Source organism: Anomaloglossus baeobatrachus, chromosome 9, assembly GCF_048569485.1.
Source record: "Anomaloglossus baeobatrachus isolate aAnoBae1 chromosome 9, aAnoBae1.hap1, whole genome shotgun sequence".
Taxonomy (NCBI): Eukaryota; Metazoa; Chordata; class Amphibia; order Anura; family Aromobatidae; genus Anomaloglossus; species Anomaloglossus baeobatrachus.
In genome coordinates this window covers 32,524,782-32,550,810 of record NC_134361.1, presented here as the reverse complement: position 1 = coordinate 32,550,810, position 26,029 = coordinate 32,524,782, and the positions used below count along the sequence as shown (strand labels likewise).

Genomic DNA, 26,029 nt, shown 5'->3' with positions numbered 1-26,029 from the left:
GGTGGAAGTTGTGGGTGGAAAAACAGGTGTGACAGCTGTCCCCACAGTCCTAGAAGATGACGAGCGCGCGGATGCACTGGAAGGGGCAGGCGGTGGATGGTTCGCTCCGCTAGGCCGCATTGCAGCACGGTGAGCTTCCCATCGGGCCATATGATATTTATTCATGTGACGATTCATGGAAGAAGTTGTCAAACTGCTGAGGTTTTGACCTCTACTAAGAGAACCATGACAAATTTTACAGATCACATAATTTGGGCGATCTTTTTCTATGTCAAAAAAGGACCTGGCTAGGCAAGGCTTAGAGGCCATGCGACCTGTTGATCCACCCCGAATAATGCTCAGAGGCAGAGTGGTGGCTGAGGATGCAGTTGTAGACGTGCTACCAGTGCTCCGACTGTGTCCAGGAAGGCGCCAGGTTACTTCGACGTCGGTTGCATCCTCCTCCACCGCCTCTGTTGACCTCCTCGAGTGTCTGACTGTGGGTTGACAGTAGGTGTGATCTAGAACTTAATCATCAATTGTTGTGTTTGCACTCCCCTACCCCTCAGACCGAGTTTCTTCTTGCCCTGACCGAATATTTAAGTTGTCATCCCAATCGGGTATCTGCGTCTCATCTTCATCAGTATGTTCCTCATTGCCTATAACCACAGTTGTTGGAAAGGCAGCATTTTGGTAGCCAACAGTTTGCATATGATGAAAGTCAACCTCCAAGCCATTTCATGCCCTTCTAAAAGCATGTAAAACACAGCGAGGGGACTCCAACCACAGTCTCCCTCGTTGCCACTAACTGGGCCACACACACCCCACTTGACTGGCATCGGTTGACCCCCCCTTTTGACAAAGAAAAAGATGCTTTGCATGAAGCACTCTCAAAAATACGCGTGCCTTTCCCGTCCCCTGGCTGACCCAGGGGAAGAAAATTCCTCTGAGAGCCATGACTTGTTCATCTTGGTTCTTTTAGAGACACAGCGAGGGGACTCCAACCACAGTCTCCCTCGTTGCCACTAACTGGGCCACACACACCCCACTTGACTGGCATCGGTTGAGCACCCTTTTGAAAAAGAAAAAGATGCTTTGCATGAAGCACTCTCAAAAATACGCGTGCCTTTCCCGTCCCCTGGCTGACCCAGGGGAAGAAAAGTCCTCTGAGAGCCATGACTTGTTCATCTTGGTTCTTTTAGAGACACAGCGAGGGGACTCCAACCACAGTCTCCCTCGTTGCCACTAACTGGGCCACACACACCCCACTTGACTGGCATCGGTTGACCCCCCCTTTTGACAAAGAAAAAGATGCTTTGCATGAAGCACTCTCAAAAATACGCGTGCCTTTCCCGTCCCCTGGCTGACCCAGGGGAAGAAAAGTCCTCTGAGAGCCATGACTTGTTCATCTTGGTTCTTTTAGAGACACAGCGAGGGGACTCCAACCACAGTCTCCCTCGTTGCCACTAACTGGGCCACACACACCCCACTTGACTGGCATCGGTTGAGCCCCCTTTTGAAAAAGAAAAAGATGCTTTGCATGAAGCACTCTCAAAAATACGCGTGCCTTTCCCGTCCCCTGGCTGACCCAGGGGAAGAAAAGTCCTCTGAGAGCCATGACTTGTTCATCTTGGTTCTTTTAGAGACACAGCGAGGGGACTCCAACCACAGTCTCCCTCGTTGCCACTAACTGGGCCACACACACCCCACTTGACTGGCATCGGTTGAGCACCCTTTTGAAAAAGAAAAAGATGCTTTGCATGAAGCACTCTCAAAAATACGCGTGCCTTTCCCGTCCCCTGGCTGACCCAGGGGAAGAAAAGTCCTCTGAGAGCCATGACTTGTTCATCTTGGTTCTTTTAGAGACACAGCGAGGGGACTCCAACCACAGTCTCCCTCGTTGCCACTAACTGGGCCACACACACCCCACTTGACTGGCATCGGTTGACCCCCCCTTTTGACAAAGAAAAAGATGCTTTGCATGAAGCACTCTCAAAAATACGCGTGCCTTTCCCGTCCCCTGGCTGACCCAGGGGAAGAAAAGTCCTCTGAGAGCCATGACTTGTTCATCTTGGTTCTTTTAGAGACACAGCGAGGGGACTCCAACCACAGTCTCCCTCGTTGCCACTAACTGGGCCACACACACCCCACTTGACTGGCATCGGTTGAGCCCCCTTTTGAAAAAGAAAAAGATGCTTTGCATGAAGCACTCTCAAAAATACGCGTGCCTTTCCCGTCCCCTGGCTGACCCAGGGGAAGAAAAGTCCTCTGAGAGCCATGACTTGTTCATCTTGGTTCTTTTAGAGACACAGCGAGGGGACTCCAACCACAGTCTCCCTCGTTGCCACTAACTGGGCCACACACACCCCACTTGACTGGCATCGGTTGAGCACCCTTTTGAAAAAGAAAAAGATGCTTTGCATGAAGCACTCTCAAAAATACGCGTGCCTTTCCCGTCCCCTGGCTGACCCAGGGGAAGAAAAGTCCTCTGAGAGCCATGACTTGTTCATCTTGGTTCTTTTAGAGACACAGCGAGGGGACTCCAACCACAGTCTCCCTCGTTGCCACTAACTGGGCCACACACACCCCACTTGACTGGCATCGGTTGACCCCCCCTTTTGACAAAGAAAAAGATGCTTTGCATGAAGCACTCTCAAAAATACGCGTGCCTTTCCCGTCCCCTGGCTGACCCAGGGGAAGAAAAGTCCTCTGAGAGCCATGACTTGTTCATCTTGGTTCTTTTAGAGACACAGCGAGGGGACTCCAACCACAGTCTCCCTCGTTGCCACTAACTGGGCCACACACACCCCACTTGACTGGCATCGGTTGAGCCCCCTTTTGAAAAAGAAAAAGATGCTTTGCATGAAGCACTCTCAAAAATACGCGTGCCTTTCCCGTCCCCTGGCTGACCCAGGGGAAGAAAAGTCCTCTGAGAGCCATGACTTGTTCATCTTGGTTCTTTTAGAGACACAGCGAGGGGACTCCAACCACAGTCTCCCTCGTTGCCACTAACTGGGCCACACACACCCCACTTGACTGGCATCGGTTGAGCACCCTTTTGAAAAAGAAAAAGATGCTTTGCATGAAGCACTCTCAAAAATACGCGTGCCTTTCCCGTCCCCTGGCTGACCCAGGGGAAGAAAAGTCCTCTGAGAGCCATGACTTGTTCATCTTGGTTCTTTTAGAGACACAGCGAGGGGACTCCAAACACAGTCTCCCTCGTTGCCACTAACTGGGCCACACACACCCCACTTGACTGGCATCGGTTGAGCCCCCTTTTGAAAAAGAAAAAGATGCTTTGCATGAAGCACTCTCAAAAATACGCGTGCCTTTCCCGTCCCCTGGCTGACCCAGGGGAAGAAAAGTCCTCTGAGAGCCATGACTTGTTCATCTTGGTTCTTTTAGAGACACAGCGAGGGGACTCCAACCACAGTCTCCCTCGTTGCCACTAACTGGGCCACACACACCCCACTTGACTGGCATCGGTTGAGCCCCCTTTTGAAAAAGAAAAAGATGCTTTGCATGAAGCACTCTCAAAAATACGCGTGCCTTTCCCGTCCCCTGGCTGACCCAGGGGAAGAAAAGTCCTCTGAGAGCCATGACTTGTTCATCTTGGTTCTTTTAGAGACACAGCGAGGGGACTCCAACCACAGTCTCCCTCGTTGCCACTAACTGGGCCACACACACCCCACTTGACTGGCATCGGTTGAGCCCCCCTTTTGACAAAGAAAAAGATGCTTTGCATGAAGCACTCTCAAAAATACGCGTGCCTTTCGCCTCCCCTGGCTGACCCAGGGGAAGAAAAGTCCTCTGAGAGCCAGGTCCACATTGTCAGTGGACAGACACGTGTGCTTATCTGCCAGCAGACCCCCAGCAGCACTGAAGACAGGTTCCGAGAGAACGCTGGCTGCAGGACACGACAAGATCCTCAAGGCGTACGTGGCGAGCTCAGGCAATTTATCCAGATTGGAAGCCTAAAATGAGCAGGGCTCAAGTTGCACAATAATGGAATCGATGTTTCTTTGCATATACTCATATATCTGTGTGTCTCCCTCTTTTTCCTTGTCCAGCTGTTTTGTTTTCACATGAGTATATGTCCTTGTCACTTTCCCATGTGTTTGTGTTATGTTGTGAGTTGTTTGTCACCTTTTGGACACCTTTCAGGGTGTTTTCTAGGTGTTTTACTGTGTTTGTGATTGCCTGCCATTGTTTCCTATGGGCTCGAGTTCGGTTCGTCGAACGTTCGACGAGCCGAACTCGAGCCAGACCCCCCGTTCGGCGAACCGCCTCGAGCCGAACCGGGACCGGTTCGCTCATCTCTACTCACTAGGCGAAACACTGTAATTATGCTGCAGCTGGGGTACATCGGCACACGCATGCGCACTAGCTGCCTCTCCACACTTAGACGTGGAGGGGAAATTTGTCTTGGAGATGCTGTCTATGAACAGAAGGAAAAGCTAAAGGAAGCCTGACTTTCTATCCCTCCGAATTATGAAATGCAGCAATGAATTCCATGAGTTTGCTATAACATTAGCGTAGCTAAATGTGCATGAGGGTGTGATGTAGAGGTGCTAGAAATAGCTTGTCACCAGTGGGGCACTAATGGAATACAACAGCCAGTTCTATGATGCCACAAAATGGCAGTATTTTGTGCTATCATTATAGCTTATTAAAAACAGAGCACGAGGTTGTCATGCAGAGGTGCTGCACATAGATTTGCAGTAGTGTGAATAGACAAAAGTACAATAGCCACGTTTAGGATACAACTAGGTACAGTGAGTGTTTGCTAGTATAATGGCTGAGTTTAAAAAAGTTTGAGTGTGCAATGCAGGCAGACGTGCTGCAAATAACGTTCCAATACTGTGAATTGACAAAAGTACAATAGCCACGTTTAGGATACAACTAGGTACAGTGAGTGTTTGCTAGTATAATGGCTGAGTTTAAAAAAGTTTGAGTGTGCAATGCAGGCAGACGTGCTGCAAATAACGTTCCAATACTGTGAATTGACAAAAGTACAATAGCCACGTTTAGGATACAACTAGGTACAGTGAGTGTTTGCTAGTATAATGGCTGAGTTTAAAAAAGTTTGAGTGTGCAATGCAGGCAGACGTGCTGCAAATAACGTTCCAATACTGTGAATTGACAAAAGTACAATAGCCACGTTTAGGATACAACTAGGTACAGTGAGTGTTTGCTAGTATAATGGCTGAGTTTAAAAAAGTTAGAGTGTGCAATGCAGGCAGACGTGCTGCAAATATCGTTCCAATACTGTGAATAGACAAAAGTAAAATAGCCACGTTTAGGATACAACTAGGTACACTGAGTGTTTGCTAGTATAATGGCTGAGTTTAAAAAAGTTAGAGTGTGCAATGCAGGCAGACGTGCTGCAAATAACGTTCCAATACTGTGAATAGACAAAAGTACAATAGCCACGTTTAGGATACAACTAGGTACACTGAGTGTTTGCTACTATAAATGGCTGAGTTTAAAAAAGTTTGAGTGTGCAATGCAGGCAGACGTGCTGCAAATAACGTTCCAATACTGTGAATTGACAAAAGTACAATAGCCACGTTTAGGATACAACTAGGTACACTGAGTGTTTGCTAGTATAATGGCTGAGTTTAAAAAAGTTAGAGTGTGCAATGCAGGCAGACGTGCTGCAAATATCGTTCCAATACTGTGAATAGACAAAAGTAAAATAGCCACGTTTAGGATACAACTAGGTACACTGAGTGTTTGCTAGTATAATGGCTGAGTTTAAAAAAGTTAGAGTGTGCAATGCAGGCAGACGTGCTGCAAATATCGTTCCAATACTGTGAATAGACAAAAGTACAATAGCCACGTTTAGGATACAACTAGGTACACTGAGTGTTTGCTACTATAAATGGCTGAGTTTAAAAAAGTTTGAGTGTGCAATGCAGGCAGACGTGCTGCAAATAACGTTCCAATACTGTGAATTGACAAAAGTACAATAGCCACGTTTAGGATACAACTAGGTACACTGAGTGTTTGCTAGTATAATGGCTGAGTTTAAAAAAGTTAGAGTGTGCAATGCAGGCAGACGTGCTGCAAATAACGTTCCAATACTGTGAATAGACAAAAGTACAATAGCCACGTTTAGGATACAACTAGGTACACTGAGTGTTTGCTAGTATAATGGCTGAGTTTAAAAAAGTTTGAGTGTGCAATGCAGGCAGACGTGCTGCAAATATCGTTCCAATACTGTGAATAGACAAAAGTACAATAGCCACGTTTAGGATACAACTAGGTACACTGAGTGTTTGCTACTATAAATGGCTGAGTTTAAAAAAGTTTGAGTGTGCAATGCAGGCAGACGTGCTGCAAATAACGTTCCAATACTGTGAATTGACAAAAGTACAATAGCCACGTTTAGGATACAACTAGGTACACTGAGTGTTTGCTAGTATAATGGCTTAGTAACAATGAGTTGTAGTGTGCAATGCAGGCAGACGTGCTCTGCAAATGTCTTTGCACTAGTGGGACTATAGCAAAGTCCAATAGCCACGTTTAGGATGCCACTAGGTACACTGAGTGTTTGCTAGTAAAATTGCTTAGTTTAAAAAAGTTGGAGTGTGCAATGCAGGCAGATGTGCTCTGCTAATATCTTTGCACTAGTGGGACTATAGCAAAGTCCAATAGCCACGTATAGGATGCCACTAGGTACACTGAGTGTTTGCTAGTATAATGGCTTAGTTAAAATGAGTTTGAGTGTGCAATGCCGGCAGACGCGCTATGCAAATGTCTTTGCACTAGTGGGACTATAGCAAAGTCCAATAGCCACGTATAGGATGCCACTAGGTACACTGAGTGTTTGCTAGTATAATGGCTTGGTTTTAATGAGTTGGAGTGTGCAATGCAGGCAGACGCGCTCTGCAAATGTCTTTGCACTAGTGGGACTATAGCAAAGTCCAATAGCCACGTATAGGATGCCACTAGGTACACTGAGTGTTTGCTAGTATAATGGCTTGGTTAGAATGAGTTGTAGTGTGCAATGCAGGCAGACGCGCTCTGCAAATGTCTTTGCACTAGTGGGACTATAGCAAAGTCCAATAGCCACGTATAGGATGCCACTAGGTACACTGAGTGTTTGCTAGTATAATGGCTTGGTTAGAATGAGTTGTAGTGTGCAATGCAGGCAGACGCGCTCTGCAAATGTCTTTGCACTAGTGGGACTATAGCAAAGTCCAATAGCCACGTATAGGATGCCACTAGGTACACTGAGTGTTTGCTAGTATAATGGCTTAGTTATCAGTTGGAGTGTGCAGAGGACAAGAGGGTACAGTGGCAGGATTGTGGTGCTCTGGGTAGAGGAATGGAAGCCTGCCTTTCTATTCCCTCCTAATGGTGAAATGCAGGTAGGAAATCCCTGACCTGGGCTACACAGACGCTGTTGCTGTTTGCAGGACCTGTCACCTATGGCTCTCTGACCCTGCCGGTTGGAGCCCTTAAAAGGACTGCTATAAAGTGCTCTCCCTAAGCTGTCTAACGCTGTGTATGCAGCGCATACAGCTGTATCGGCTATAGGACTCAGGAAGACGGAGCTGCGACAGTGATGTCTGACACCAAAGACGCAGAAGGCAGATAATGGCGTCCGTGAAGAAAATGTCCGGTTTTATAATGCAGGGACATGTGACATGCAGATCCTATCACACATGCCGTTGCTTCTCTGGCTCAAAGTCCACTTAGCTGTGTGTGTGTCTGGGATTGGCTGACATGCTGGCCCGCCCCACAAGACGCGCGCGCTTAGGGAAGGAAGACAAGAAAAAAAAAAAAAAAAAATGGCGATCGCCATTATAGAAACAGCAGTGATCTGAAGGCGCTGTTCACGCACACTATACACTGAAATGTGATAATAGTTTGATTCACAGAGTGACTTACACTATTACAGCAGAAACCAAGCTATGATTTAGCTGTTTTTTGGCTGCTAGAACCGTTCTCGAACGTTTCTAGAACTACCGAGCTTTTGCAAAAAGCTCGAGTTCTAGTTCGATCTAGAACATGCCCCAAAATCACTCGAGCCGCGAACTGGAGAACCACGAACCACGAACCGCGCTCAACTCTAATCATAATATGGGGGGAAACTACGCCAATTTATTTATTTTTACTGTACAATATAGACCTGCAGATCGGGTCTGTGATTGTAAGCGTCAGATGCACTGTCACTCAGCGAGGGGGCGCGACTGACTGCAATCAATCACAGATGCCGGTGGGTGGGAAAAAGCAGTGCATATGTAATGAGCGGTCCTGGAAGTGAATTAGCGGCCATGGAAGCAGTTACAGCCACGTCGGACCCTCAGTAAGATATAGTGCATTTGCTTGATTATTTTTTTCTTTATTTATCCTTTATTTTTTTCTATTACTCAAGTACCGGATCATTAGCCGGAATTCCCTGAGCCAGACACTTGGGTATGTTTGAAGCCACGTGGATCCAGACTTTTACAGTCTGGGTCACCCCATCACTAGTAAGGAGCATTGTAGACAAAGAGGTTGCAAAGCTTGCATGTACAGTTTGGCTCTTCAAACAGCTGATCGGCCACCGGTGCTAAGAGTTGGACCTCCACTGATCTAATATCAACCACCTATCTTAAGAATGGGCTAGAAATGTTGTGAAAACCCCTTTAAAGAGCACAGAATACATCGTATCAGTACATTGAAGGAATTAGATGCAACAATCTGTCAGGATATACGAGTAGTTGTAGTTTTGTGAGAACTGGAGCTACAGAGATAAATAGAAGTGTAGATCATGAACAGAATCTCTGGTGAGGTGTTGAGCCATTTCCGTCTCATTAATAGCAATTATATACAATCCTACTGTAATGATCAATCTTCTATGACAACTACCAACAATGCCTCTCACCTGTATACGAGGGAGTCATCTAAAGAGCTATTATACTGAATCTGGTACATGCGGATCCCAGGGATATGGCGCTCTGATGGCCACTGAATGACCACCGAGGTGGACTTCAACTTGTCCACCACAATTCTTCTGTCTTGTAAATTCTTGGTATCGTTAAATCCAGACTTAGTTGAAGTTGTGATATCAGAAGACCCAGGATCAGGTTCTTTAATGTGAGCTGTGTTGTTCACCAGCAATGGAAGGGGTACTATTGCCAACTCCACTGGGGCAGTGATCTCACCAGCGGCGTTAGATGCTATACAAGTGAAGGAACCGCTATCTTTCAGTGTCGTAATTGTAATATCTAGAGTTCCATTGTCATGAACTAGAATCCTTGTCGTATTATGTATAAGTTTACCATCTGGACCGATCCAGTGGACTGATGGTTCAGGATCTCCTACGGCTTTACACTTAAGGCTGACGCTTTGTCCTTCCATGACAAATGTTTTGCTGGCATAGTGTTTGGTAATGAGTGGAGGCTCACAGATAAATTCCTCCTCTTGAATTGACCAGAAATACTTGTCCGTTAGCTGTTCCGGAGAGGCACAAGTCTCAAGGTCATCCTCCCTTGTCAGTCGTCTCAGCCATAAAAGTTCACAGTTACAATGTAGAGGATTCCCACCAAAGCTTATGGCCAGAGACGAAGAACTGCTTCCTCTCGAACTGGCCAAAACTTGAGACTTGAGAAAAAGGTTATCTGGAGGCAGTTTGTGCAAGCGATTTGAGGTCATGTCAAGCCTCACCAGCTTATGCAACATGGTGAATGTTCCTTCTGCAATGTAGTCAATTAAATTATGGTCTAGAGTTAACGAGTTCAGATTCACCATTTGGCCGATGTCTTCCCAGGGCAGTTCTTCGAGGTTGTTGTAGGACAAGTCAAGATCCTCCACGGTGGCGAGAAACTCATGGAATGCCCCCGCCTGGATAGAATTTATTTGGTTATTACCTAAAATTAGATGCCGCAAGTTACCCAAGCCACGAAAGTGCTCATTTCTTAGGATTGAAAGTCTGTTGCTGTTCATATGCAAGGCTCTTAGAGAACGTAGGTCGGAGAACGCCAGGGGTACAATTTGGCTGATGGTGTTCCGTGACAGTGTCAAGTGCACCAAATTGGTCATGTTGCTGAAGTCCTTGCGTCGAATGATGGTGATAAAATTATCCGTCAGTCGCAACTCTACTGTTCTCCGGTCAATAGCTGGTGGAACGAAGAGAAGTCCTGTCTTGGCACACAGCATGGTGAGAGTTGGAGAGTTGGACTGACAGATGCAGCGACCGGGGCAATGCTGTGCTCTCCCGAAGTACCCCAGAGCTCCCATCAGCAGCAGGCATAGCAACTTCTCCATGGCCCCTCGGCCAAAAGAGTCTTCGGGGGGGAAAAAAAAAAGAGAGAGAGAAGAACGTTGAGTACAATTTTATAATTACAAACATTCACTATTAACAGATTTGCATAAACAATTAATTTTTTACTTTAGCAATTAGGAGCCTGGGGCTGTAATTTTCAACTTTTTAATACCTTCCGTAAAAAAAATGAATTCCAAGAAATGTACTACGCAACCTTCGAGTCTTTCAATCTAGGTGTCGGAGGTAAATGATTACAGTCAGGTGGGGGTTATTTACGAGAACACATTCCAGGGGAAAAAAAGTTGATGTTCCTTAAAGAAAATAATTAGATTCTGTCATTTCTCTAGTGCCGCCTTGGGTAATATCCGACTAGTTGCTATGGGTTGTGTGAACTCTTCCTCTGCTTTTCATAAACGTCCCTGGATATTACTGAATATTCTGGTTGACATAACATCCCTTTCTGTATTGTTTCGTAATGAAACCTCCACAAATGGAAAATGAAATCCATGCATTATAATGAAATTAACGAGAGATACCATAATGGCTTCCCGGTATATTTATTGGGCAATTAAGGCCGTATGTAGAATTGGTGAACACAATATTAACACATATATGAAAACAGCATCGTCAAGAAGTCTTGCTATTGCGGTTTCCAGGTTTATGAAAATTTGTTATTGGGTGGCATAAAAAAGAAAATTGCTTTCCTACCTAAAACATATTATTTGCTCAATGTTTAATTACCGTCTTTGTCAGCACATATTTTATGCTGAAAAAGTCCCTCTCGGTGAGGGTCCCACTTCCGGATTATAAGACGCACTCTTTTTCCCAAAAAACTGGTGGGAAAATGGGGGTGCATCTTATAATCCGGATAAAGCTTAGCAGTTCACCGCGGATTGGTGATACTGTGGCTCGGGGGTGTTGTGGCAGTGTCACAATCAGAAGGTTCGGCAATATTTGGGGCTCAGGGTTGTCACGACGGGTGCCATTGAGCCTGATTGCGGGTGGCGGACCCTTTTGAGCCTGCCGGCGAGTTGTCTCAGTTGAGCCCGCTGGCAATTGATGTGATAGACTTAAAAAAAATGGCCGCAAAAGTGACGCATGTGCAGATTGAGATCTCGGCTATTCGAGATCTCACTTTGCGCATGCGCCACTTCTGTGGCCATTTTCTTGAAGCCTATCGCGTCAAGCACTGGCGGGCTCAACGGTGTTGACAGCCCGTCGGCAGGCTCAATAGGGCTCAACACACCTGAGCCCGCAGTATCACCAGTCTTCCTGAGCCACGATGAGCCCAAAGTATTGCCGATCTTCTGCCCTGTGCATGTGCAGATTGAGATCTCGGCTATTTGAGATCTCAATTTGCGCATGTGCCACTTCTGTGGCCATTTTCTTGCAGCCTATCGCGACAACCACTTGCGGGCTCAACGGAGTTGAAAGCCCATCGGCAGGCTCAATAGGGGTCAACACCTAAGCCGCGACAAGCCCGAAGTATTGCCGACCTTCCGCCCTGTGACCCTCTTGAGCCGCAGACACCACCATCCTCTAAGACCACAGCACTGCCGACCCAACCTCCTGAGCCGCTTTACCTCCACCGCCGTGCTGCCACACTAGGATTATAAGATGGACTCCCATTTTAATATTAAAAATTATTTTTTCCAATTTTCCTTCTCCAAATTTGGGGTGCGTCTTATAATCCTAGGCTTTTACTTGAGTCAATAAGTTTTCCCACTTTTTTGTGGTTAAGTTAGGTGCCTCGGCTTATACTCGGGTCAGCTTACACTTGAGTATATACGGTCATTTGCACCATTTTCAGAATTGTATTCAATGTACACGTATATTAATATATCCTCCTCACTGCATTCCCCGCACGTGCACGTCCGTGGGCGGATTTAGGTCACTACTCCTCGATAACTTTTCTAAATTGTTTTCCGGTAGGAACTGGGTTTTCCGCAATCTTACTTAGCATAATATGCTAAATAATATGCTACATCCTTTTGGCTGACGATATCATGGCAGCGGAATGGAGAAATAATAGGGTCAAGGACCAGGTGATTCAAAAAATGTATCAGATGTTTAATTGAAGGCACATTCCAGGAGCGGACAGCTCCTTTTTTTGGGGCCTTTTTAGAATACATATGGTGCGAATTACAGATCTTTTTCCAACCCGCCGGCCCTTTGTTCAAGTGGTCGTTATTCCTGGCACAAGAACGGGCTGTCAATCACTGACATAAACCTGGCAGAAATTCAATTAAAACCTACTACAAACTTTTATAAAAAATAAAAAAAAATGATAAGACCTCAGTATTTCTTCTTCTAGAATTCTGCCAGAGAAGACTTTCAATTTTCAACGCGAGAGAAACCCAAAGCCTTGGCAGAAGGTGGGAGTTCTGTGCAACGTTCAACAATCTCCTGAACCTACGGGGGTCTACTTTTTTTGTTAGAGCCCCTGGATGTTCCAAGAGAGTTGGCAAGTCATTGGCACACCGTATTTTCCCATAAGATACCCCAGTTCCCATATTGGTAAGCACAGGCTCTTAGAACACAGTTTGATCAGCGTGTGTGCCCGAAGGCCGCCGGCCGATGGACCTATACACTGTGATCAAAACTATACAATAAGGACCTCATGGTTTTATGTGTGTAACAATAGTGGAATTCATGTTTTTGTTTCCCATTTTTCTTGAGCTGAACTCAAAGATCTAAGACTTTATCTATGTGAACAAAAGTCTCAAATATTATTCACAAATTTGTGTAAATCTGTGTTAGTGATCACTTCTCCTTTGTGGAGATAATCCATCCCCCTCACAGGTCTGAGAGATCAAGATGCTGATTAGACAGCATGATAATTGCACATGTGCGACTTAAGCTAGCCAGCATGATTATTGCACAGGTGTGCCTTAAGATGGCCAGAATGATTATTGAACAGGTGCGCCTTAGGCTGGCCAGTATGTGTGGAGCCCAGCCCAGGTCTGCATTACCTTCTGGGTCTTCAGGGACTCCACCTGGAGGGACAGTCTGGTCACAGGTAGGTTGTCTTCTTAGGATTCGTGACGCCACTCTCGGTATTGCGGTCAGGGGGACCGCCACTGCATATTAGGGGACGCCTGGGGCTGATGTTGGATGCAGCTAGATGTAGTGGCCTCCCGAGAGTGAGGCTAGCCCCAGGGCCCAGTTTGGGTGTGTGGAACCACAGGTCGCAGAATGACTCACACGCATAACCAGAATGTCTTTCAGGGTTTTTACTCACGTCAGGTGGCAGAGTGAGTAACCCGGGCGTAGCTGTGATGCACCAGTAGGGAACCAGGCTCCTTCAGGCTGACTTGTGAGGGTGGCTACTGACTCGTCTTCCTAACCCTTGTGTTTTTGGGGTGACCCCGACTTGAAGTCCTGCTGGGATCACCCAGGGAAGTTGCTGCTGCCTGTTCTCCCCGTCTTCGGCCCATCTGCTTCTAGCCTGGACCAGGTCAGTCTGGCTGCTTGCTTGCTCTTGTGAACTATGGGCCCTCTCTTTGCAACGTGGCTGCGGACTCTGTGGTGTTTGGTGGAGGGTATGAAGTACCCCCACCTGCAGGTTGAGCAGGCCAACTGAATGGGCCCCTGCTCTGGGAATCTGTAACCCGTGCGGGCCTGGTACCTCCCTGGCAGTCCCCGTACTCAGCCACCGCTCTACACTCCAGCCTCAGGTGGTTTTCGGGCGGCACTACCAGGTGGCCGTTCTCCTCTGTCAGTAACCACTGCAAGTGCGTTGTCAGGATCGTGACAGCCTGCAGGGTCTGCTTCTTGCGACTGCTCTCCCTGAGCTGCACTAACTGACTGGTTCACTGCTCCCTCCCCTCTGTGCCTGCCTACGCAGCCTAGCAACCAGGCTCTCTACCACACCCCTTGAGTGGAGATGGAGGCCGCGCCCCCTCCTGGATTCCCCAGGGGTCCCTTCAAAGGTCCATGTGGGAGACCTGGCTACTATGCGACTGTGTAACCACACCTCGGTCAGCCTTCTGGATTACCTGTGTTGTACTGACCATGCATGGGTGCAGTACTCAGTGGTGCCTGACCAGGTCAGGGGCGCCACATATGATTATTGCACAGGTGTGCCTTAGGCTGGCCAGTATGATTATTGCACAAGTGTGCCTTAGGCTGGCCAGTATGATTATTGCACAAGTGTGCCTTAGGCTGGCCAGTATGATTATTGCACAAGTGTGCCTTAGGCTGGCCAGTATGATTATTGCACAAGTGTGCCTTAGGCTGGCCAGTATGATTATTGCACTGGTGTGCCTTAGGCTGGCCACAATAAAAGGCCACTCTAAAATGTGCAGTTTTATAACACAGCACAATGCCACAGATGTCACCAATTTTGAAGGAGCGTGCAGTTGGCTGGTGACTGCAGGAATGTCACCAGAGCTGTTGCCCATGAATTGAATGTTAATTCCTCTACCATAAGACGATTCCTAACACATTTATTAGTACTGTATTTGGCAGAACATCCACCCGGCCTCACAACAAAAGACCATGTGTAACCGCACCAGCCCAGGACCTCCACATCCAGCATCTTCACCTCCAAGATTGTCCGAGACCGGCCACCCGGACAGAAGCTGGAACAATCGGAGCAAAACCAAAGAATTTCTGCCCAAACTGTCAGACACCGTCTCAGGGAAGCTCATCTGCTGCAATCGTCCTCATCAAGGGTCTCCAAAACGTTGTCATAAGTTTAATGGACAAATGCTCACATTTGAGGTGTCTGGCACGTTGGAGAGGTTTCTCTTCACGGATATATCCCGGTTTTCACTGTACAGGGCAGATGGCAGACTGACAAATGGTGGTCACACCGGATACTGACTGGTTTTCAGCCCCCTGACCCACCTAATACTGTAACACTGCACATTGTAGAGCTGCCTTTTATTGTGGCCAGCCTAAGGCGCACCTGTGCAATAATCATGCTGTCTGATTAGCATCTTGATATGTCACACCTGTGAGGTGGATGGACAAGTGATCACTAACACAGATTCAGAGAAATTTCTGAACAATATTTGAGAGAAAAAGTCTTATATCTTTGAGTTGAGCTCATGAAAAATGGGAGAAAAAACAAGTGTTGTGTTTATATTTTTGATCAGTTTATGTATATGTATATATTCTTATTGTAGCCTTAGTGTACACGACCCATTGTATTGATTTAATCCTATAGTACTTCCCATATATTGCAATTAGGTAGGGCCCAAATTCCACTACCCTAGCAGAGCAGTTTTGCACCTATACCTGTGCGCCAGCCCCCGGCCTCTGTGAATATCACCAGTCATCAGTTTGGTTCAGATGATATTTATAGACACGTGTCTTCAATAAAGTGGTGCCGGAGTTCGTGGTATACGCATGAACTGACTCCGGTGCCATTTTACTGAATGATTCAACTACAACGTGAACTTAGCACTGCGCATGCGTCAGCCATCCCGGCTTCGGACAGAAGGACGTGTTCAGCATTATATTATTGGTTACGCTTGGATAAGGGTCTAGTAGCAACTAGAGCTCAGCTTTCACTTTACCCCAGCAGCTTCAATGCTAAAGCTGAATTCTGGTTGCTATAGGCAACCAGTACAATCTGACTGTGAGGTAATGCTCATAAATGAGGTCCCAGTTGTTTCTGCAGTGGCTATAGGCAATCAGAACAATCTTAGTGTGAGGTAATGCTCATAAATGAGACACTAGTTACTTCTGCAGTGGCTGTAGGCATCCGGAAGGATCTTACTGTGAGGGAATTATCATAAATGAGGCCCCAGTTACTTCTGCAATGGCTACAGGCAACCAGAAATATCTTACTGTGAGGTGATTCTCATAAATGAAGCCCCAGTTACTTCTGCAGTGGCTATAGACAACCATAACAATCTTACTGAGAGGTAATTCTCATAAGTAAGGCCCCAGTTACTTCTGCAGTAGTTATAGGCAGCCAGAATGATCTTACGGTGAGGTAATTCTCATAAATGAGGCCCCAGTTACATCTGCATTGGCTATAAGCAACCAGAATAGTCTTACTGTGAGGTAATTCTCATAAGTAAGGCCCCAGTTACTTCTGCAGTGGCTAGCGGCAGCCAGAATGATCTTACTGTGAGGTAATTCCCATAAATGAAGCCCCAGTTACGTCTGCAGTGGCTATAGGCAACCAGAAATATCTTACTGTGAGGCAATTCTCAGAAATGAGGGCCCATTTACTTCTGCAGTGGGAATACGCAACCAGAATGATCTTACTGAGAGTTAATTCTCATAAGTAAGGCCCCAGTTACTTCTACAGTGGTTATAGAGAACCAAAACGATCTTACTGTGAGGCAATTGTCATAAATAAGAGCCCACTTAGTTCTACAGTGTAAAAATTGGCCGTTTGGCCAATCAAACGGTTCGATTCCGGTTTTGAACAGAAGGACATGTTCAACATTATATAGTGAATCTCTATGTATATTTATAACTAGCTGTACTCCCCGGCTTCGCCCGGGTTAATAACGGCTGTTAACAAAATAGAATGTCTTAACAAAAATGTATTCTGCACACAAAAACCACAAAACAAATAGATATAAATGTAATTAAAATGTCTGTCTCCCCCTCTGTATATATCTCTCTGTCTCTCTCTCTCTATCTCTTTGTCTGTCTGTCTCTTTCCCTGTCTGTCTCTGACTGTCTCTTTCTTTGTCTGTCTCAATCCCTTTCCCTGTCTGTCTATCTCTTTCCCTGTCTGTCTATCTATCTCTGTCACTTTCCCTGTCTGTCTCTTTCCCTGTCTGTTTCTTTCCCTCTCTTTCCCTGTCTGTCTCTTTCCCTGTGTCTGTCTCTTTGTCTGTCTCTTTACCTGTCTTTCTGTCTCTTACCCTGTCTGTCTCTTTCCCTCTCTTTCCCTTTCTGTCTGTTTCCCTGTGTCTGTCTCTGCCTCTTTGTCTGTGTCTGTCTCTTTACCTGTCTGTGTCTGTCTCTTACCCTGTCTGTGTCTGCCTCTTTCCCTGTCTGTGTCTGTCTCTTTCCCTGGCTGCATTGTGACACGCCAACATTCCATATAAGGGCGTGGCTGCGCATTCTTCTGAAGTTCTGGCTGCACTGTAGCTCCCAGCTCCATTTGCTTTAATGGAGGCAGTTTTTTTGGTGAATAACTGTAAAGCGCAGGGTTAAGATTTCCCCTCAAAACATAGCCTATGACGCTCTTGGGGTCCAGACGTGTGAGTGTGCAAAATTTTGTGGCTGTAGCTGCGACGGTGCGGATGCCAATCCCGGACATACACACACACACATACACACATTCAGCTTTACATATTGGATGGATAGCAAGGCCAGTGATATATTAAAATATGAAAAATACCAAACCCTCCAATGTATAGAGACAGTAAAGGGCTGCACTTGGCGTTTGGCATCACCTCATACTGAAATTTACAAAAAATGATTTGCCCTTTCCTAAAACAGATCTAATAATGAAGCCTTTCCTCCTCGGTTCTTCTCATATTTCAAGTGTTAAGTAAAAATATGAAAAACCTGAGCCGGCCATATCCGCGTCAGGTTCAAGCTCGGTGGCAGATATCGATCGACGAGGCTGATTGAAAGTATCCGCTGTCAGGCTTTGCTTTATAGGAGCGTTCGCTGTGTCATTGCTAAACTTTAGGTTCCCTCAGTCCGGAGAAGACTGATTAGGAAAATAATCAGACTCATTACACGTATGGATTATTTACAGTAATTCAATAGTCACAAATCATAAGAGATCGATGCGGAATGAGCGGATACAGTAAATACCCATCACCGCTGTCTCTTTTGCATATTTTTTACTTTAGTTCCGTCTGACCATTTTTCACCACACATTATACTTTGCACAAATCCTATCCACGCGCCGTGTTTTCTATGCACAATTTTAAGAAACTGTTCACATTTTGAATTTTTGGTGCAAATTTAAGGAAAATTTGCAGAATAATAATTATACCAGCTAAATATTGAAGAAATGTCATCTATGTATTGTGAAAAGTGCAGCAAAAATCCACAGAATGATAATTCAGCACGGACTTCTGCAAATGAAATCTGCGGCAAATTTGCAACAAAATCTGTAAATCTTCTATTTGTAAACATTTTCTTCAGAATGTTCATATCTGACACAGGTTGGTCACAGATCTGTTGCAAATTTTGAGTTTAAAGGGGAAGTGAAAATGTGCACTAAAATTTGCAAAACTTGGGACAAATTTTCCTGCAAAATTTGTTGCAAATTTTTCAGCAGCAAATTCTTTCTCTATGGATATGTGTGCACAGGAGGCAGATTTGCTGAGCGGTTTACAGAGGAACACACACAAAAAAGGTAAGTGGATAGGATTTTAAAAAAGACTCGTGCTACAGATCTTTTAATCCACAGATTTCTAATGCAAATTTGTTGCAAAATTTCCACAAAAGTCAAAATCTAATATATGAAGCTGAATGTGTGTATGTGTGTGTGTATGTGTGTGTACGTCCAGGATTGGCATCCGCACCGTCGTAGCTACAGCCACAAAATTTTGCACACTCACACGTCTGGACTCCGAGAGTGTCATAGGCTATGTTTTGAGGGGATATTTTAACCCTCGCGCTTTACAGTTATTCACCAAAAAAACAGCCTCCATTAAAGCGAATGGAGCTTGGAGCCACAGTGCAGCCGGAACTTCAGAAGAATGCGCAGCCACGCCCTTATATGGAATGTTGGTGTGTCACAATGCAGCCAGGGAAAGAGACAGATGCAGACAGGGAAAGAGGCAGACACAGACAGGGAAAGAGGCAGACACAAAGAGACAGACACAGACAAAGGGACAGACTGACAGGGAAAGAGACAGACACAGACAGGGTAAGAGACAGACACAAAGAGACAGACAAAGAGACAGACTGACAGGGAAAGAGACAGACAGGGAAAGAGATGGAAAGAGACAGTTTAAGAGACAGACACAGACAGGTAAAGAAACAGACAAAGAGACAGAGACAGACACAGGGAAACAGACAGACAGGGAAAGAGAGGGAAAGAGACAGACAAAGACAGGTAAAGACACAGACAAAGAGACAGACACAGGGAAAGAGACACAGGGAAAGAGACAGACAGAGAAAGAGAGGGAAAGAGACAGGGAAAGCGAGGGAAAGAGAGGGAAAGAGACAGACAGGGAAAGCGAGGAAAAGAGAGGGAAAGAGACAGACAGGGAAAGTGACAGATAGATAGACAGACAGGGAAAGAGATTGAGACAGATGGAGAAAGAGACAGAGACAGTCAGAGACAGACAGGGAAAGAGACAGACAGACAAAGAGATAGAGAGAGACAGAGAGATATACACAGAGGGGACATTATAATTACATTTCTATCTATTTGTTTTGTGGTTTTTGTGTGCAGAATACATTTTTGTTAATACATTCTATTTTGTTAACAGCAGTTATTATCCTGGGCGAAGCCGGGTAGTACAGCTAGTCTGCTATAAATTCAGAATGATTGTTGTAAATTTGGAAAGCAATCCATTGTTGTTTTTTTTCAACTCTTCAAAATAGTTTGGGCAAAAAAAAAAAATGCAACAAAATCTATAAATCTTCTATTTGTAAACATAATCTTCAGTATGTTAATCTCTGACACAGGGTTGTCACAGATCTGTTGCAAATTTTCCCAATTCAGCTCAAAGGGGAAGTTAAAATTTGCACTAAAATTTGCACAAATTGGGGCAGATTTTCCTGCAAAATTTGTTGCAAAATTTGTTGCAAAATTTTCAGCAGAAAATTCTTTCCCTATAGATATGTTTGCACTAAAGACAGATTTGCTGAGAAATTTATAGAAGAACTGACAATAAAGAAGGGAATTTTGTTTACTTACCGTAAATTCCTTTTCTTCTAGCTCCAATTGGGAGACCCAGACAATTGGGTGTATAGCTATGCCTCCGGAGGCCACACAAAGTATTACACTAAAAGTGTAAAGCCCCTCCCCTTCAGCCTATACACCCCCCGTGCTGCCACGGGCTCCTCAGTTTTGGTGCAAAAGCAAGAAGGAGGAAAAAATTATAAACTGGTTTAAAGTAAATTCAATCCGAAGGAATATCGGAGAACTGAAACCATTCAACGTGAACAACATGTGTACACAAAAACAGGGGCGGGTGCTGGGTCTCCCAATTGGAGCTAGAAGAAAAGGAATTTACGGTAAGTAAACAAAATTCCCTTCTTCTTTGGCGCTCCATTGGGAGACCCAGACAATTGGGACGTCCAAAAGCAGTCCCTGGGTGGGTAAATAATACCTCATAATAGAGCCGTAACGGCTCCGTCCTACAGGTGGGCAACCGCCGCCTGAAGGACTTGCCTACCTAGGCTGGCATCTGCCGAAGCATAGGTATGCACCTGATAGTGTTTCGTGAAAGTGTGCAGGCTCGACCAGGTAGCTGCCTGACACACCTGCTGAGCCGTAGCCTGGTGTCGCAAGGCCCAGGACGCTCCCACGGCCCTGGTAGAATGGGCCTTCAGCCCTGAGGGAACCGGAAGCCCCGAGGAACGATAAGCTTCGAGAATTGGTTCCTTGATCCACCGAGCCAGGGTTGATTTGGAAGCTTGTGTCCCTTTACGCTGGCCAGCGACAAGGACAAAGAGTGCATCCGAGCGGCGCAGGGGCGCCGTACGAGAAATGTAGAATCTGAGTGCTCTCACGAGATCTAACAAGTGCAAATCCTTTTCACACTGGTGAACTGGATGAGGGCAAAAAGAAGGTAAGGAGAAATCCTGATTGAGATGAAAGGGGGATACCACCTTAGGGAGGAATTCCGGAACCGGACGCAGAACCACCTTGTCCTGGTGAAACACCAGGAAAGGAGCTTTGCATGACAACGCTGCTAGCTCAGACACTCTCCGAAGTGAAGTGACTGCTACTAGAAAAACCACTTTCTGCGAAAGGCGTGCGAGCGAAATATCCCTCATTGGCTCGAACGGTGGTTTCTGAAGAACCATCAGCACCCTGTTCAGATCCCAGGGTTCTAACGGACGCTTGTAAGGAGGGACGATGTGACAAACCCCTTGCAGGAACGTGCGTACCTGTGGGAGTCTGGCCAGGCGCTTCTGAAAAAACACAGAGAGCGCAGAGACTTGTCCCTTAAGGGAGCCTAGCGACAAACCCTTTTCCAATCCGGATTGAAGAAAGGACAGAAAAGTGGGCAAGGCAAATGGCCAGGGAGAGAAACCCTGAGCAGAGCACCACGACAGGAATATTTTCCACGTCCTGTGGTAGATCTTGGCGGACGTTGGTTTCCTAGCCTGTCTCATGGTGGCAATGACCTCTTGAGATAATCCTGAAGACGCTAAGATCCAGGACTCAATGGCCACACAGTCAGTTAGAGGGCCGCAGAATTCAGATGGAAAAATGGCCCTTGAGACAGCAAGTCTGGTCGGTCTGGCAGTGCCCACGGTTGGCCGACCGTGAGATGCCACAGATCCGGGTACCACGACCTCCTCGGCCAGTCTAGAGCAACGAGGATGGCGCGGCGGCAGTCGGCCCTGATCTTGCGTAACACTCTGGGCAACAGTGCCAGAGGGGGAAACACATAAGGAAGCTGAAACTGCGACCAATCCTGAACTAAGGCGTCTGCCGCCAGAGCTCTGTGATCTTGAGATCGAGCCATGAATGTTGGGACCTTGTTGTTGTGCCGTGACGCCATTAGGTCGACGTCCGGCATCCCCCAGCGGCAACAGATCTCCTGAAACACGTCCGGGTGAAGGGACCATTCCCCTGCGTCCATGCCCTGGCGACTGAGAAAGTCTGCTTCCCAGTTTTCTACGCCCGGGATGTGAACTGCGGAGATGGTGGAGGCCGTGGCTTCCACCCACATCAAAATCCGCCGGACTTCTTGGAAGGCTTGCCGACTGCGTGTTCCACCTTGGTGGTTGATGTAAGCCACCGCTGTGGAGTTGTCCGACTGAATTCGGATCTGCTTGCCTTCCAGCCACTGCTGGAACGCTTTTGGGGCAAGATACACTGCCCTGATCTCCAGAACATTGATCTGAAGTGAGGACTCTTGCTGAGTCCACGTACCCTGAGCCCTGTGGTGGAGAAAAACTGCTCCCCACCCTGACAGACTCGCGTCTGTCGTGACCACCGCCCAGGATGGGGGTAGGAAGGATTTCCCCTTCGATAATGAGGTGGGAAGAAGCCACCACCGAAGGGAAGCTTTGGTTGCCTGAGAGAGGGAGACGTTCCTGTCTAGGGACGTCGGCATCCTGTCCCATTTGCGTAGGATGTCCCATTGAAGAGGACGCAGGTGAAACTGCGCGAAAGGAACTGCCTCCATTGCTGCCACCATCTTCCCCAGGAAGTGCATGAGGCGCCTCAAGGGGTGTGACCGACCTTGAAGGAGAGATTGCACCCCTGTCTGTAGTGAACGCTGTTTGTCCAGCGGAAGCTTCACTATCGCTGGAAGAGTATGAAACTCCATGCCAAGATATGTCAGCGATTGGACCGGTGTCAGATTTGACTTTGGAGAATTGATGATCCACCCGAAACTCTGGAGAGTCTCCAGAGTAACGTTGAGGCTGTGTTGGCATGCCTCTTGAGAGGGTGCCTTGACCAGCAGATCGTCTAAGTAAGGTATCACCGAGTGACCCTGAGAGTGGAGGACCGCAACTACTGTAGCCATGACCTTGGTGAAAACCCTTGGGGCTGTCGCCAGGCCGAACGGCAGTGCCGCGAACTGAAGGTGTTCGTCTCCTATGGCGAAGCGCAGGAAGCGCTGATGCTCTGGAGCAATCGGTACGTGGAGATAAGCATCTTTGATATCGATCGATGCTAGGAAATCTCCTTGGGACATTGAGGCGATGAAGGAGCGGAGGGATTCCATCCGGAACCGCCTGGTCATTACGTGTTTGTTGAGCAGTTTTAGATCCAAAACAGGACGGAAAGACCCGTCCTTCTTTGGAACCACAAACAGGTTGGAGTAGAAACCGTGACCCTGTTGCTGAAGAGGAACCGGGACCACCACTCCTTCTGCCTTCAGAATGCCCACCGCCTGCAGAAGAGCCTCGGCTCGCTCGGGAGGCGGAGATGTTCTGAAGAATCGAGTCGGAGGACGAGAGCTGAACTCTATCCTGTAACCGTGAGACAAAATGTCTCTCACCCAACGGTCTTTTACTTGTGGCAGCCAGGTGTCGCAAAAGCGGGAGAGCCTGCCACCGACCGAGGATGCGGTGTGAGGAGGCCGTAAGTCATGAGGAAGCCGCCTTGGTAGCGGCACCTCCGGTGGTCTTTTTAGGGCGTGATTTGGACCGCCATGCGTCGGAGTTCCTCTGATCCTTCTGAGGCCTTTTGGACGAGGATAATTGGGACCTGCCCGCCCCCCGAAAGGACCGAAACCTCGACTGTCCCCTCCTCTGTTGGGGTGTTTTTGGTTTGGCCTGGGGTAAGGATGTTTCCTTTCCCTTGGATTGTTTGATGATTTCATCCAATCTCTCACCAAACAAGCGGTCGCCAGAAAATGGCAAACCAGTTAAGCACTTTTTGGAAGCCGAATCTGCCTTCCATTCCCGTAGCCACAAGGCCCTGCGTATTGCCACCGAATTGTCGGCTGCAACCGCCGTACGGCTCGCAGAGTCCAGGACAGCATTAATAGCGTAGGACGCAAATGCCGACGTTTGAGAGGTTATGGACGCCACCTGCGGCGCAGACGTACGTGTGAGTGCGTCAATTTGCGCCTGACCAGCTGAGATAGCTTGGAGTGCCCATACGGCTGCGAATGCTGGAGCAAAAGACGCGCCGATAGCTTCATAGATGGATTTCAACCAGAGCTCCATCTGTCTGTCAGTGGCATCCTTGAGTGAAGCTCCATCTTCCACTGCAACTATGGATCTAGCCGCCAGTCTGGAGATTGGAGGATCCACCTTGGGACACTGAGTCCAGCCCTTGACCACGTCAGGGGGGAAGGGGTAACGTGTATCCTTAAGGCGCTTGGAAAAACGCTTATCTGGACAAGCTCGGTGTTTCTGGACTGCCTCTCTGAAGTCAGAGTGGTCCAGAAACATACTCATTGTACGCTTAGGAAACCTGAAACGGAATTTCTCCTGCTGAGAAGCTGACTCCTCCACTGGAGGAGCTGAGGGAGAAATATCCAACATTTGATTGATGGACGCAATAAGATCATTCACTATGGCGTCCCCATCAGGAGTATCAAGGTTGAGAGCGGCTTCAGGATCAGAATCCTGATCAGCTAGCTCCGCTTCATCATACAGAGAGTCCTCTCGCTGAGACCCTGAACAATGTGATGATGTCGAGGGGATTTCATAGCGAGCTCGCTTAGTCGGTCTGGGACTGCATTCCATGTCAGAGACCTCACCCTGGGATCCATGAGACACCCCGGGAGGACATTGCTGTTCCAACTGAGGGGAACCAGGGGGCAATGATTCCACAGTGCCCATGGCTTGAGATGCCGGCCTGGACTGCAAGGCTTCTAATATCTTAGCCATAGTCTCAGAAAGTCTTTCAGTAAAAACTGCAAACTCCGTCCCTGTCACCTGGACAGTGTTAACAGGTGGTTCTCCCTGGGCCGCCCTTAGCAGAGGCTCCGGCTGAGAGAGTGCCACAGGGGCCGAGCATTGCACACAATGAGGGTCAGTGGAACCTGCCGGCAGTATAGCCGTACATGCTGCACAGGCAGCATAGTAAGTCTGTGCTTTGGCACCCTTGCTATTTGTGGACGACATGCTGTTGTCTCCTCTGAGCAATACAGGAGGGTATATAGCCACAAATCAACAGTGCACCATACAGTGTAAAGTATAGCCTATAATCATATAATCTATAAGTACACTTCTGCACCAGTGGGGCCAGCACCTAGGTGCTGCTTACCGCCCGCGCAATGCGGTTGTGTGGTCACCAGAATTCCTGCCTGGGTCTCCCTGAGCTTGTCTCCCTTCTCCAGCGTTAGCAGAGCTGACAGGAATGGCTGCCGGCGTCCTGAGGAGAGGAGGGGGCCGTGGGCGTGCCCTAGAAAGTGCGGGAATCTGGTGCCCCACTGTGCACAGTGAGGGGGGTGGAGTATGCAAAGCATGCTCCAGCCTCAGTTGCTGACGTCCTTTACAGCGTCCCGCCCTTCCCCTGACTGGCAGGCCTGGGGGCGGGAAAAGAATGAGACTAGGCCGCAAAAGCCGGGGACTAAAGTTATAAGCGCGGCCGCCGTATAAGCGCGGTCGGCGCGGAAGTCCCCGGCGCACTAACAGTCCCAGCCGCGCCACAGTGATAACAATGGCAGCGGCGGTCAGCGCGGCAGTCCCCATACACTAACACACTCAGCGACGCTGCAGTGTGTAAAGGCACAAACGCAGTCAGCGCCGCGGTCCCCGGTGCACTAGCACACCCAGCAATGCTGGAGTGTTGCTGTGCGTGGTCCCCACGGGGACACAGAGTACCTCAAAGTAGCAGGGCCATGTCCCTGAACGATACTCGGCTCCTATCCAGCAGAGTCCTCAGGAGCTGTGGATGGAGCACGGTCTCATGTGCCTGGAGACCGATAGGATCCCACTTCACCCAGAGCCCTAATTGAGGGATGGGGAAGGAAAGCAGCATGTGGGCTCCAGCCTCCGTACCCGCAATGGATACCTCAACCTTAACAACACCGCCGACAAGAGTGGGGTGAGAAGGGAGCATGCTGGGGGCCCTGTTATGGGCCCTCTTTTCTTCCATCCGACATAGTCAGCAGCTGCTGCTGACTAAGCTGTGGAGCTATGCGTGGATGTCTGCCTCCTTCGCACAAAGCATAAAAACTGAGGAGCCCGTGGCAGCACGGGGGGTGTATAGCCTGAAGGGGAGGGGCTTTACACTTTTAGTGTAATGCTTTGTGT

At 47.6% G+C, this 26,029-nt stretch overlaps 1 protein-coding gene across 4 annotated transcripts in view; it reads right to left on the bottom strand.

Moving 5' to 3' along the window:
* The window catches only part of LRFN1 (leucine rich repeat and fibronectin type III domain containing 1), a 268,291-nt gene that overhangs the window by 42,421 nt on the left and 199,841 nt on the right, over nt 1-26,029 (bottom strand). For all 4 annotated transcript variants that reach the window (XM_075323480.1, XM_075323478.1, XM_075323481.1 and 1 more), the window contains exon 3: nt 8,858-10,259. In XM_075323480.1, the coding sequence (XP_075179595.1) occupies nt 8,858-10,239 (1,382 nt within the window). In that variant the 5' untranslated portion in view covers nt 10,240-10,259. The remainder of the gene's footprint in view (nt 1-8,857; nt 10,260-26,029) is intronic.